Source organism: Parasteatoda tepidariorum, chromosome 8, assembly GCF_043381705.1.
Source record: "Parasteatoda tepidariorum isolate YZ-2023 chromosome 8, CAS_Ptep_4.0, whole genome shotgun sequence".
In the NCBI taxonomy this organism is placed as follows: Eukaryota; Metazoa; Arthropoda; class Arachnida; order Araneae; family Theridiidae; genus Parasteatoda; species Parasteatoda tepidariorum.
In genome coordinates this window covers 34,583,645-34,598,508 of record NC_092211.1, presented here as the reverse complement: position 1 = coordinate 34,598,508, position 14,864 = coordinate 34,583,645, and the positions used below count along the sequence as shown (strand labels likewise).

The 14,864-nt window shown below is 27.9% G+C and overlaps 1 protein-coding gene across 1 annotated transcript in view; it reads left to right on the top strand.

Annotated features, from left to right (window-relative positions):
• The window catches only part of LOC122271584 (cell adhesion molecule Dscam1-like), a 384,849-nt gene that overhangs the window by 350,540 nt on the left and 19,445 nt on the right, over positions 1 to 14,864 (top strand). The window contains exon 24 of the mRNA XM_071184629.1: positions 3,308 to 3,518. Coding sequence (XP_071040730.1) covers positions 3,308 to 3,518 — 211 coding nt within the window. The remainder of the gene's footprint in view (positions 1 to 3,307; positions 3,519 to 14,864) is intronic.

The following is a 14,864-nucleotide window of genomic DNA, read 5'->3' as shown; positions in this document are numbered from 1 at the left end:
ATATATACATATAAAATATTGTGGATCAAATTAGGGGTAAAAAGTACTGGCACCTTGAGTGCAGCATCTGCAAAATCCATTTTACCGTAAACTAAATTTTCAACGCAACATTTTACACTGTAATAATTTTTGTAGTTATATTTTTTTAATTGAAGTAATCAATTGATTTTACTGTAATTATTACAATAAAAACTACTGTATATCAGATTTTTTGTTCCGTGTAATATTAAGGTAATAACAGAATTTGCGTTAGAAATTGATTTTACTGTAAGATATAAATTTGCTATAAATAGTTTAGGCATTCAGAGTGCCAGTGGTTTTTACAGCAGTTCAATTCGGCATTATTTATAGTTACTGAGAAAAAAAATATTGTCAAAACTACCAGAATATTTTAAAATGTACCATGTTTCTGACTCTAAGAGAACACAAAAAAGATCTTTAATTTTTGTCGAAGCCCAGTGGTAAGGATTTCGGTGCAACTAACAGTGAAATATGGTTTTATCATATGCGATAAAATTTTATCATGATATCTTAGTGCATGGGATAAAAACCATTTATTTGATTAAATAGTATGTACTTTTCAATTATGTACTGTTTATCAAATGTGTAATAATAAAAACTGTAATTTTGAAAGCCAGAATTTCTGATAAACTACTGCCATATGAACAAAAAATTACTAAATGCATAACTTAATTATTGAATATTTTGGATTTTATTACCAAAATTATTATTTTTTTCTACTAGAAACGTCATTACCATAGAATACGATAATTTTACCAGAATGTTTTTCCTCGTTTATTAATTACAGTTAGTTGCAATGATTTATGCACGGTAACAAGGATAAAATTGGAGAAAAATAGGACTATAATATATACGTTTGTTAAAATATTACAACAAAAAATAATTACTAATAAACATTAAGATACTATCTCTAACAAAATTTGAATATTTTGAAAACAGTTTCCGACGTCTAATAACAATTTGAATATTAATTTAATTATTTTTAAATTGATAACATTTGCAATTAACGTAGATATGTAAATGTATCATAAAATGTTATATTACTGATTGCAACTCGTCTATTGCTATTTTTACCCATTCTTTACCTTAGGTACTTTTTAATGATTTCAGATCTTATGAAATTTGGCAAAAACCGCCTTATGAAAGACCAATTGGGAATAAAAACGCATTGGGTTGAAGATTGAGGAGGGAAATATGATGGCCTATTTCTTGAGCTTTTAGAAAGCACCATTCTTGAGTACTTTTAGCTATGCGTAGTGGAACAAAATCGAACTGGAAGTTCCGTTAAAGGTTTCCAGAGAAATTGTCTGGCTAATTTATTGTCACACCTTCGTTCAAAATGGTATTTTGTTGCTATGATAAGCAATGAGTTCCTGAGTTTTTAAATAAACAAAAATATCATGTTTAACAATTTTAATGAGTGTTTTCTGGTGTAAATAAAAAGGGAAATTTATTTTTGTGGGAAGTTTGGAAGCAATTTAGGGCATTAAGTTTTAAAATTACATTAAAAGAAATTATACTTGAATTTAAGCAAATTAGGCATTCTTAGGCTTAGGATTCGGAATGCCAAATATTAGTTGCCAAAAGTTCATAAATATCACCCAAAATTTTTTAACTTGTATTCAAAGTTATGGAAAAAAAACTGTTACAGTTATCTAATTTCAAAGTTTATTTAATAATATTATAAAAGCTATGTTTTTTCGACCTTTTTATAGAAAAAACTCTCATTGAAAAAAAATGTTTTAACGTTATTTGTTTTAAAGAAAATCTTTATTTCCTGCTATTTGAACACTTGTCTACCATAAAAGGGCTTCTGTCTAGCACTTGATAATAGTTTAAAAAGAAAAAATGTTTCCCAATGAGATTTCTCTTTTGAAGTTTTGAAAGATAGATTAAATTTTTAGAGTGTTTTTTTCACATGCGCTTAGTTTCTAGTTTTTTTTTGACTAATGTTTACCAGTTTTAAGACTTCTAACATTTTTTTAGCATAAAGTTTTTGGCGCAATTCCAATTATATTTAGAAAATTTTTCTCTTCTTCCTCAATTTATATTCGCTTCCTTTTTCTAAATGGATTACAAATTAAGCTAATTATGCGTTACAACATTTTTCAACTGGAATGTGTTACTTTCTTTTGTAAAAAGGAACTGATGCCAAGATTTAATTTATGAAGACATAATTGTTATCCTAGATCGTAAAATTCAATGATTTTGAAATGCAGCAATTGAGTTTTTTATAACGTATGAAGAATGGAATGAAGTTCAGCAATAAGATTTAATCTCAAACTTTGTTCGCAAGCTTACATATTGCTATTACATATATTTTTTTCCTCTGTAAAACAAGAAGGTTTGATTTATCAATTTTGAAAATTAAAGAAAATCGCTAAATATATACACAGAGTAAATTGTAAAAATGTTCAGTTTATTTCGTTTAAAATGACAGAATGATTTTAAAATAATAACTTAGAATTATAAAACTGAATTTGGAAAAAAAATATGCATTTTATCATAAATTTAGCTAACTTAAGCTTCCAAAAATAAGCTCGTTTGTTAGCGATACTATAAAATCAAACATATTTCATAAATTTCAACCACAGCGTTGACGAACAGCACTTTGCAAATTTTATACTTTTAAAATCAAATTTTGTGTATTCAACATGCAGATTTGTATTTTGAAATTAAAAACTGATATCAATCGTTTCATTATTTCATATTTGTATAGTTTGATTCAGTTAAAAAGATGTTCATAACGCAAAATATTTAAATTGCTTATTAATATCATTAGGTGGTAATCAAAACATTTTTTTTATTCGCAATGCCCACCTGTGTTAACTTTTCGTCAATTAAGGCATTTTACAGGGCAGATTTATTGGGCACTCTTTCAGGTGGACCATATTAGGTGGACCAACGTTTCTCCCACAGTAAAGACAGATAGTGCAGAGGAGGAAAGAACATCCATGCCTTTCCCGAGATTTGAACCCCGAACCTTTCCGATGCAAGGCCAGTTCCCTGAACCTTACTCTGTCCGGTCGGTGATTATCAAGACATAGAGATACAGATAAAAATAAAAATATTATTCTTTTTTTATATCAAATTCTGTAATTTGGTGACGAAACCAATTATAATATTGCTTAAAATAACTGAAATTGTAATAACCAAAACTATTTATCAAAAAGTGAAATAGGTTGATTTTCGCTGATAATGAAAATGAAATAGTAACTATTGAATATTTTGCTGCAATACGATAGATAATTTATACTAATTATTCATGTATTAATTTTTTGTACAGAATCGCTCGACGTCGATCAGCGCCATTTAATTGTCCAACGCATGTGCCTGCAATCCCGCGATTCAAAGCATGGTCATCATCGATCACCATCACTTTATCAACATCATCCTAATCATCATCCACAAGCAATTCTTCAACAACAGCATCTATACAGATTAAACAGACATTCAGAACCCAACTCAAGATTCGCTCATGATTACTTATCAGATGGGTAAGCATACATACCTTGATGCACTTATTATAATCTTTCAGAAAAATATCTTTCTTAACTAACTTTAAGGCACACTGAAGTATAGTGTGATGCACTTCTTTATAAAGCATTTACAGTTCAATAACACGTTTAAGTTACTCTAGCTAGAGTTCAATAAGTTATTAAAAAAGATTATAGAATGGTCATTTTTGGAGTAATCCATCTTATTATTGATTTGTTTACTTCTTCTTTTACTCTAACATCATTAAAATTTGGAAAATGGTAAAGCAGTACTCTTGAAAAAATACAATAAGATAGATGGCAAGAAGAAGTGCATGTTTGGACGCTTATCAATTGATGTTTTAATTTTCATTGTAAGCAGAAAAAAATAACAATCTTAAATTTTACTTTTTTCTGGTAACTCTTTATGCAGACTGTGCACCACATGCACACTTCTGCAACTTTAATAAATAATTCATTGCAATTGAATGAAACAATAATTGTTGTTTCCTAAATGTAGTCACTCCGAATTGAGGGAAGCATATAATGATTATATCTTTTATGTGCAATTTAAGTTGCTTTTAAACATGTTGGACTATAACACTTTTTATGGCTCAAAAAATATCTACAAGCCATGTTAATTAATAAAGAGCTAAATTATATATTTACTTTTTATATAAATATATTATCTAAAAAAGGACATAAGGTTATGAAGTTGAAGTTCATATGTGCCTGAATTTGATGAAAAAATAAGCAGTTGAATTCAATTTCTTAAATAGTTTTATATGGGTTCGACAATTTGTTGAATGTTATAAGAGATCATAGCTTTTATGCCACTTAAATTTGATAATTTCTTTTAGTAAAAGTTATCTAAGTAACAAAACTTATCTTACAATGTAATAATTAAGATACAATAATTGATGCAAAAGTATTGCATTGTAAGAAAAAAATCTCGTTAAATCTACAGGTTTAAACCGACAGCAGAATTGCTTGGGAATAACATTAAAATTTACGAAGAAAATCCGTGATCCGATTGGTTTTTGCCGTAACAATAAAAATGTTTACAGCAAAATAAAGGTAGTGTCTCAGCAGACGTTTTCCATATGGGAACAAGTTTTCTTCAAAATTCGAAGTATATCTGCACTCGCACCATATGGGAATATTTAATGACGGCAAAATTTCTATCGACCTTTCATTGCTGGGATTCGATTCTGATACACTGCTCTGTTCCTTGAGCCACTGAGGCTTAAGTTTTTCATTACGATAATATTGTGATAATAAGATTTTCGCTTCCATACTGTTTAAATGTGGTTAAAAAGTCAAATCCAAATTTTACTAATATGATGTTCAAAACCATAAAATAATTGCTAAAAAGTAAGAGCAAGTACAAAAAATAATAGCTTTATTATGGAACACAAAATAGCACGGCAAAAACTAGAATTTCTACTGACGCTTTTAAGTCGTTTGCTATTAGGGTAAAAATCAGAGAAAACCGTTTTGCCAATAAAATGGCTTTGAACCCTTAAATATACGGTGGAATTCCGAAAAATAACAGGTATTTTTCAAAGTGGGGAAAAAGGAAGTTACTATCACTAGAGTAACTCGGAGTCATTAAGTTTGTTTCTAAATTAAGTGAAATGACATCTGTGATAATTATTCAGTTTAGATATTTATGAAATAATAATCTAAAACCTATTCTACACAATTTGAAAACAAGCATTTTTCATAATATTTACGATAAGGAATAATATAATACTGCGCCTTTTGTTTCGTTACACTAAATTATTAAAAAAACACTATTATAAAGATTAAATACTTTGTACTCAATGTCCATACAATAAAATGATATTTCAGCCATTAAAATATTGGATCAAAGGAAAAAATGTCTATTTCAACTTTTCCTCCAATTACATAACCACTTACTAAATCGTTACTATCTTCTTACTATCTTTCAAAGAAATCACGGACCGCAAAGAATGGAATTTAGGAAGCTTAGGAAAAATGATTCCCAAAAAATATATATGCTTGTTAACTTTTAGGGATAGAAAACGACATCCGCTTACATGAATTGTTTGCAAGGTTATTTGTGACTTTCATAAAAGTTGTTCTTAAAATCGATAAAATATAACTATACGTTAAAGTTAACAAGTTTTATCAATTAAAAGTTCAGTTTTCAGTTGCATTTAGGATTTACAGCATTTATTATACATGGAACTTTATAAAGCAAAATCTTTACTAAATGTAATAAAGATAAAATAATTCTCCTGCAAAAGCAATCTTATTTACTTCTAAGTCTTTGCGTTTACAAAACAAAATGTCTTAGAGCAGTTCTTGAATGAAAAAAGAACTTTTTTATTCGAATAATTCTGCCAGTTAAAAAAGCTTTTGGTTTCAAAAAAATTGAAAATCATGGTAAAATAGAAATAGAAAAAATAGATAATAGAAAAAATAGATTAAAATAGAAAAAATAGAGCATACTAGATGTGAAAAATTGAACCAAGTGACATAGAATGCAATGGTTTCCAAAATTTCAAGGCAGTTTTATGCAGTATTGTCCGTTTCATGAATTTGATAACCTTAATTATTTTATTCAATAACGTGTTATTATTTAAGTGCTTCTTATTTATTGTCAGAAACAAATCTCGACTTTCTGCAATAAGTGCAACAACGATTTTATATTTCATTTAAGATATTCAGCTACATGTAACATAGCATGGAAGTTTAATTCTTCATGCCTTAAAATACTAAGATAAAATTCTATGGAATAAATCATACATTTAAACTTGATGTAAATTTTTGTTATAGGTTTCATTCTAACAGAAATAGGAAGTTTCCACTCAATGAGAATATTAGAGAAATGACTATGTTAAAGCAAACGAAAAAGTGACTTTTTCTTCATTGTGCGTCAAAATGGCGCACCAGCCATTTTAAAGCCACGCAACGTCAAAAATCTTAACTTACTTGCTAGATTAATAAGTCTATCGTTGTGTCTTACAATTTTTATTTGAAGTTATGAATTTATTCAAAATAAAATTTCGAAAGACTTAAAATGGATTGAAATTACACCGGAAGAAGTTTTAAAATTTAAAAAAAAGAATAACATTTAAATGTTAATTGCTCTATAATGCAAGTAAGAATGAATTCCTTTTTGTGTTTTTGCTCGAAGAATAAGTTATTCAAAATTTTATCTTTTCATACATAGATATAGAATATATTTTCGCGAAAGCTTATCTTTTATGTTTTGGATATTGGTTATGTATGCGCATATATTTGGAGAATACTAAAGCCAACTAGGATAGAGACTGGATAGACACTTTCTTTTAAAATATTGTATGATTTTAAAGGAAAATGTATGATTTTTCCTGACAAAAGAGTTTTTGTGACATGAAATTTATACAATATATTTTTTATATGCGCTTATTAGGCTTTGTATCTATAAGTAGTTTAACAATGCTTATTTTTTATTCACTTGACACGTTATAACTCATTAAAATAGTATGAATTTCTTACTTTTTTTATTTACAAATTAACACTAAAACGTCCCTCGGTTTTCGATTAGACATCGGAGCCTGTTTAGTTCTTTCTTCTTTTCCGCATTTTTGCTGGACATTTGAACAATTTCTGTGAATTTTAATAATTTAAAATGGTGATTACATGGATAGAGTTTTGTGGTTTTAAGGTCAATTAAGAGGCATTTTATAACTAAATATACTTAGAACATCCGCTGGTTCCGTTTCGACACTAAGGCAATTTACCATTATAAATAGCTGTTGTTCAACAAAAGATAGTTCGTTAAGTAAATATCATTAGAAAAACAGTCTTTCTAAAGTACTAAGGCACATTTGTTTGACCTTGAAAGAAGTGTTATTGGGTTCACAGGGGAAATGAATCAATTATTATAAAATTATTGAGTTTAAGTGTTTTATTGCATAGCATTTGCTTATCTTCGCATAAAAAAATTCCTTCGATTTCTCAAAAGCGATACCAAACACTTACCAGCCATAATACAGCCATTTTTCAATAAGCACTTAATTATAAGCACATATAATGCAATTATTAACAATTAGTTAATTAATTAATTAATTAATAATAAGACATAGAATCTCACATTTCAATCATAGGATTATCATTGACTTACCTGTCACGAGGATCAATCCATGTACTTTTTTTATTAATATGGTCAATAAAATGAATTTTTCATCGAAATCCCGACCAGCATCCCACCCATCCGGTAGCGGAATTTCTCCATTAAGTCTTTTTGGTTTATTTTGAATATCAATTCAAATATGTACAACTTTTCATTCTCCTCTACATTAGATAGACACCCTGAAACGCAGAGCAGACACCCTGTAACTATGATAAACATTGAATTTAAAGGAATTCCAAATTTACTAAAACGCAAAAAGTGAGAAATTAAAGATTGTGATGGAAATGAAACGAAAAAAAAAATTTGTATCTATTACATGAAAATTGTGTATGGAAAATATACCGAAAAAATTGAATATCACTGCATCCATTACAAATGTGGTATGGACCAAATATTATGTTTACAAAAGATTAATAATGATTAAAAAACTTGCATACTAACAAAAATTAAGATTTTACTTATTATACTAATATTTATGAATATTATTGTTTTATTTCATTTTACAAGATTAAGTAATTTGTTTTGTTACATTATTTATGTTATAAAGAGTCGTAATATAGAAATCATAAAACTAAATCCTACTGAACAGTAGTCCTGCAATTATTTAGTTATTGCAATTATTTTATATATTTTATATCGCGGTGTGGAAGCGACACCGGTGAACGTTTAAGGGTAAACCCTGGAAGTTCTAGAGTTTAACTATTAAATATATTAAAACTCTTGTTCAAAACATCTATCGTCACCTGAAATAATGCTTTAGAACGAATAAGTTGCTTCGTTTGTAATTACTGCGAATTAGTTACAATTATTTACGAGTATTGGATTAAGTTTAATTTATATTTAACCTTTTCAGTTAATTTTGACTATTGGATTTGTACAAAGTGACAATATGAAAAACATCCACTTTCATTTAAGTGAAAAGCGTTTGAGAAAAGAAGTCAAGTGCTGTATTCTCTCTGCACATGAGGATGAGCAAAAATTGAGAATTTTTCAAAAGGGAAAAAAATAACAAAAAATAATTTTTTGGTTTAATATTTTTTTAAATATTTAAATTATTTGCTCGTTTTCAACTCTTTTTACTCAATAAGATAGTTTTGCAATTAAAGCCTTTCCTCCTTGATAAGATAACACGAACTAAACAATAATCGTATAAGTAGCAAAATATGACAGGACAATGTAATAGCTTAAGTGGGAAATTCAAATTACAATTATATACTGTGCTTTTTACTTTTTCGAGAACTTTTCATTCTAGAAAAAAGTTTATTTTTTCCTTCTCGGGGAGATTCGAAATAAAGGTTGGCGAATTTCCTCGAGCCACGTCGCCTGTCTTTCCATCTCGTATAGATTTGAATGTAAGATTGATTTTAAGATCGCTCTGAATTTATGGTCAAGAAGGTCATGTCATGTGTTTGAGTACCGTTCATACCATGTGTGCGCCTTGTAGAAAAATATTCTATTGATAGCAGGTAACCAAAGGATATGGACTACCAATTTTTTTTTTGCGTATTATTAAAGCCGTAAGCTATTTGGTACTTTTTTTCACCAAAAATTAATTAATGACCTTCCTTCCTACATTCTAACGTCCATACGAATATCAAATATTTGTATCCCTTGAGATAAGCTTCCCCATAATTCTACGGCGAATGGCATTTATGATGTCGTAAGGTGGATTGTCCATTTGTTTGTGATCTAGAGCGCATGCCATGCGGTACGTGGCTTAAAAAAACATCATGCGGATCAATCGGCGCAACACTTTCAGAAAAATTAGTCGGATTATTGCAGCTTAATTTGGCTATCTAATATTGCTATCCTAATATTGGCAGCTTAAAGCATAATATCGCGCAGTTAGTTACAGTTTTATTGCGTTGTTAAATTGAACTTTGTTTCGTTCAAGGTGAAGACAGCATTGTGTATCAAAGTTTAAGAAAGATTAATTTAAACAATAATATGGCTCAACTTGGGAATGTTGTACTGAGTTTGTTGCTTAAGATTCAGCATGCTCCATAATTGTAGATGGTTTAAATCTGTATATGGTTATATATTGTTTGAGATTTCACTTGCCGAGGGGACTTTTAAACATTTGCCTTCTTTTTTTTGTTTCATAGCGCATAAGAAATGGGATGATGGTGCTTTCATGCTACAAATTCTTATATTCATACCTACAAGTCACCATAGGCACATATTTTTCTTTTTTTTCCTGCACTTTTTTATGAAAAATTCCGAAATAAAGTTCCGGCATTTAGAATTTATCATCCGTAAAATCCATTCTACCGTAAAATCCATTTTTTCCGTAAAGTACTATACCGTAATTGTTACAGTAAAATTAATTTGAATGATTTTCAAATTAATTTTACTGTTAAAATTACAATATAACAGTTTTTTTTCCTCTGTAACTTGCTCCGATAAAAATGAATATCATGCTAAAAAGTGGTTGTAATTTATAGCATAATTTGATCCGGAATTATTAACAGTGTGGAAAATACGGAATTACGTTTCAGCATTTTATTCACCAAAGCATAATTTCCGTATGTAAATAAATGAATTCAAAATAACATTTCCCCGCAACAGATATACCTTGAATATATTTCTCAAAGTTCATTCAAAGCAATTTCTTTTCCTGATTTATTAAATTCAGAACCTCTATAATTAGTAGTCTTCACTAAACTTGAATGATATTTTTCAACTCTCCATGATATTAATGCAATTCTAATTGGGATGAAAGTCGAAAATAATGAATTAGAAATTCTTATGAGTATCTATCCCCGATGCCTTTCAATGCAATGCAATTTTTTAATGCAACTCATCTTCATCCTTGCGAAGAAAAAATCACGAAAAGTTAAGGGGATTTCACAATAAACTAGCAAAGGCACACAGAAATATTTATCATGCACTTCAAAAGGTCTATTTGAACATTCTGTAAACATTAAAATACTTTATTGAGTTGAAATATTTATATTCCCGATTAAATTGTGAAATAAAAACCCGGCACTTTGGGTCCATCATCCGCAAAATAAATTTTTACCGTATAATATTATACCGTAAGTTTATCGTGTAATATTGCACCGCAATTTTTACAGTAAAATTCATTTAATACGAGCGATTAAATTTTTAGTACTGTAATTAGTACTGTAAAAATTATAGTATAATAGGTTTTTTGTTTCACTATATGTTCCGGTAAAAATGAATTTTTATGTAAAAAGTACGGTATAATATTACACGGTAAACTTACGGTATAATATTATACTGCAAAACTTTATTTTACGGATGAAGGACCCAAAGTGCCGGTACTTTGGGTCCATTATCCGTAAAATAAATTTTTACAGTATAATATTATACAGTAAATTTACCGTGTAATATTATACCGTAATTTTTACAGTAAAGTTCATTTCATACGAGTGATTCAATATTTAGTACTGTAATTAGTATTGTAAAGTACAGTAAAAATTATAGTATAATAGGTTTTTTGTTCCGCTATATGTTCCGGTAAAAATGGATTTTAATGTAAAAAGTACAGGCATCCTGATTACCGGTATTTTTTATCGTAATTTGATTTAAATTTTTATATGGTGTAGGAAGTACGAAATTACGTTTCAACATTTTGTTCACCCAAACGTTAATTCCAAGCAAATGAATTCAAAATTACATTTCCATTCAATAGATATATCTTGAGTAATATTTCTCTAAATTTACGCAAAATATTTTTTCTACCTTATTTTAATCCCAGAAAGCCCGTATTTAGTATTCTTCACTAAACATGAATAACATTTTTCACCTCTACATGACATTAATGCGATATTAATTCGGATGAAAGTCAAAAATGATGAAAAACTTTAATTCTTTTGAGTTTCTGTTCCCAATGCTTTTCAAAAGATAATTTAAGGCAACCCATCTTCATCCATACGTGGAAAAAATGATGAAAAAATTGAAAACAGTTCACAATAAAATGGCAAAGGCACACGAAAAAAATTTATCATGCGTTTCAAAAGGCCTATTTGAACTCTCTGAAAACGTTAAAATACTTTATTGAGTCGGTTTAGAAGAAATTCGAAACTCGCCAAGACAGTTTATTTTTCCCATTTATATTAATGAAGTGTAGCCCCCTAAGAATTACCTCTTCTTGTCATTCGTTATATGAAAGTAACATAAATTTACATTTATGCATGAAGAATTCTTTCATTTCTTTGTTATTCTTCAGAAACCTTCTTCCAAATAAGACTTTTGTAATTCTTAGGTTTAGGGAATTTGGCGAAGAAATGTGAAAAAAAAATAACAATCATTTATGTAAATATTCAGCAAGAACAAAAAATTGTCCCCTTTTCATAAATTTTGAATATTGAATGGAGGTGTGTTGTCGTGTTTGTTATAAAGGAAATACATTTTTAATCTGTTCACGTCCTTAGAAATCAATTAGCATTTAGATACAATACGCTTTGGTTGGGCTTGTCTATTCATGTTTAATGAAAGGGAAATAAATTTGTTTCTTATTTTATAAGGTTTTGAAAAGATATAATTAGACTTGAGAATCCTGTTATTCAAGAGGTAAAGTAATTAGATTTATGTTTTTTTTTAGTTTCTTTGGAGATTAATTTAGAGCAAAGGTAATAATGAATTAATTTTTACAAATATGTAAAACTGAAACACAGCTTCTGTTTATGTATTCCCCCAAATGCATGATATGCAAATTTTAAAGTTAATTTGTTGACGTTAATTTCTTGTCGTTTAAATAAATAATTACTCAAAATAATGTCAAAAAAATAATTACTTTTAAGTGTAAGCAACGTCTTTTAAAATATGTTTTCTGAATTATTAGTACAACGATGCAGAATATAAAAGTTATTGAAATAGGCAAATTTAAAAATTATGATTATGTAATCAAGGTAATCTAAAATCAGTTTATTCTTATATAATATTCATTATTTCAGTTCTAAAGTGTAATATTTGTTTCAGATTTAATTCTTTATTTGTCTAATATTAAAGTATATTAGAAGATAATTGTTGGAAAAACTGATGGATTCCATTTTGGCATTTATTTGAAGCCCTTTTATATGAAAGAATAAATAATTATTTTAACACACACTGTTCTTCAAATAGTTATGGTAGCAAATTAAAAAAAAGATTAACTATTGCAACATATTCACCCATTACCCATTATTCAGCAAGTATTTAATTAGATAAAATAAATTTTACAAAAACTTTTAGCGATCATTTTCCTTACATTTCGATAATTATCCTCCAATAATAATACGTAATTTTATATTAGGTTTTTTATTATGTTATATTATGTTATAAAGCATGGTTGAAAATCTTTTGATAAGTAGTATATTAGATGCCATAATGCCCTGATAAGATAATTCGCCTCAAAATAATTTCAAGAGAGAAAAAAATCAGAATCGTTATGATTTGTGTAAAATAAGACTTTGATTAAAAATCAGAAAAATAAACGTTGGCGTTAAAATATCATATTATTCTAATCCTTATTTATATTTAATGACTACTAAAAATACTATGGATATCTAGATAAAATCGACATTTTACTCTTATCTTATCCTTATAGTTTCAATTTTTAGTCAAAACAAAATTTTTGCTCAGCTTGAAAAATACATGAATTACGACAAACTATGTCCCTTATTATTTTACACAAGCTTAAAAAAATGTATTTTCAAGAAAAGCGAAAATAATACTGTATGTTTATACGAGTGTTTTCTTTTTATATACTTTTATAATATTTTCTTCCATTAAGAAGTTTCTTTTTAGATAGTCATTAAATTTTCTTGATATATATAGCTGCAGAATTTCACAAAGCAATTTTATCTAATTCCTAAAACAAACTAAAAAACAAGTCACAATTTCAATATTGAATTATCAACAACTTAAGGGTAATTTTTTTAACTGATGTGATATTCAAAGTGAGTTCTCACGAGATTCGACTACAGTGTTTTTTTCTATAATGATCTCAAGCAAATAATTATTCTAGCAGTAGAATAATCATTTGCAGTGTGTAGAAAGTCTACATTCATTGCAATTATTTTAATAAAAAAGACGCAAAATTTGATAGAAAAATTTGCATAAATATAGAATAAGTATTATAATATATAACGATGTTATTACATTAATATCCATTGCGAGAAAATTTAAATAACGATATTATGTCTGAATCATGTTTATTACCATCTTTATTTTCATACGCACTCACTACTTATCTAAATCAGTTATTGTGCTACCAATACTTAAAAGTTGTGGATGGTAAAAGTTTTAGTATTATTGAAGAATCTATCAGATTTTTCGAACAATCAGAAAAGCCACTGACAATATGAATAATTTTGTATTAATAGAACCTTTGATGTTTGTGGCATAAAAAAATGGGACGTTTAAAAATGGATTCCTGTCCATTTAAAAGCGAATTTAAAAAATTTACTTTAATCATGTTTTGAATAATTTAAAAATATCATAAATTATTTTAATTGAAAACAGGTTATATGACATCAACAATTTAGAGATATGCTATTATAAAGAAACAAACAAAACACATATATAGCGCACGAAATGTTTTACTTTATACAATATATAATTTTTATTGCTCGGAGGAAGAAAAAGTAAAGTCAAAACTGAATAGCAAGAAAAAATTGTATGGAAAATTTTACCGTATTTTTGTCTCTATGGGCCAACTCAGCTTTCGATCAGTAATTTTAGCCGAAGCTCTTTGGTAATGATTTTGTTAATACTTACAATAAAACTTGGTTACATGTTTTCATAATGTGTGATAAAACTGAATAAATGAGGTGAAAATTGATAACTTTATCACGATATTTTAGAGCATGGAGAAACATTTATTCTGTTAAGTATTAGTTTCGTATTTTTTCCTAAATGTTTGGTAATAAGAACTGTAATTTTGAAAAACAGAATTTCCGGTAAACTGTTACCATATAAACAGAAAACCTATAAAATGAATGGCTTAAATACTGTATATTTTTGTTCTTAATATCAGAGTTATGTTTTTATTTATTTTTTTAATTAGAAACATCATTATCTTATAGTAAGGTAATTTTACCAGAATTAATTTCTCCGTGTGCTGACCAAAATTTTACCGACAAGGGTGACATTGAGAATAGCGAAATTAAACATGTATTATTGACGTTTGCGGTTTACAAATTTAGCATTAGCCACTTTCTTTCTATAGAAAATTTAACAGACAGACCCTATGTTTAATAAATAATATATAT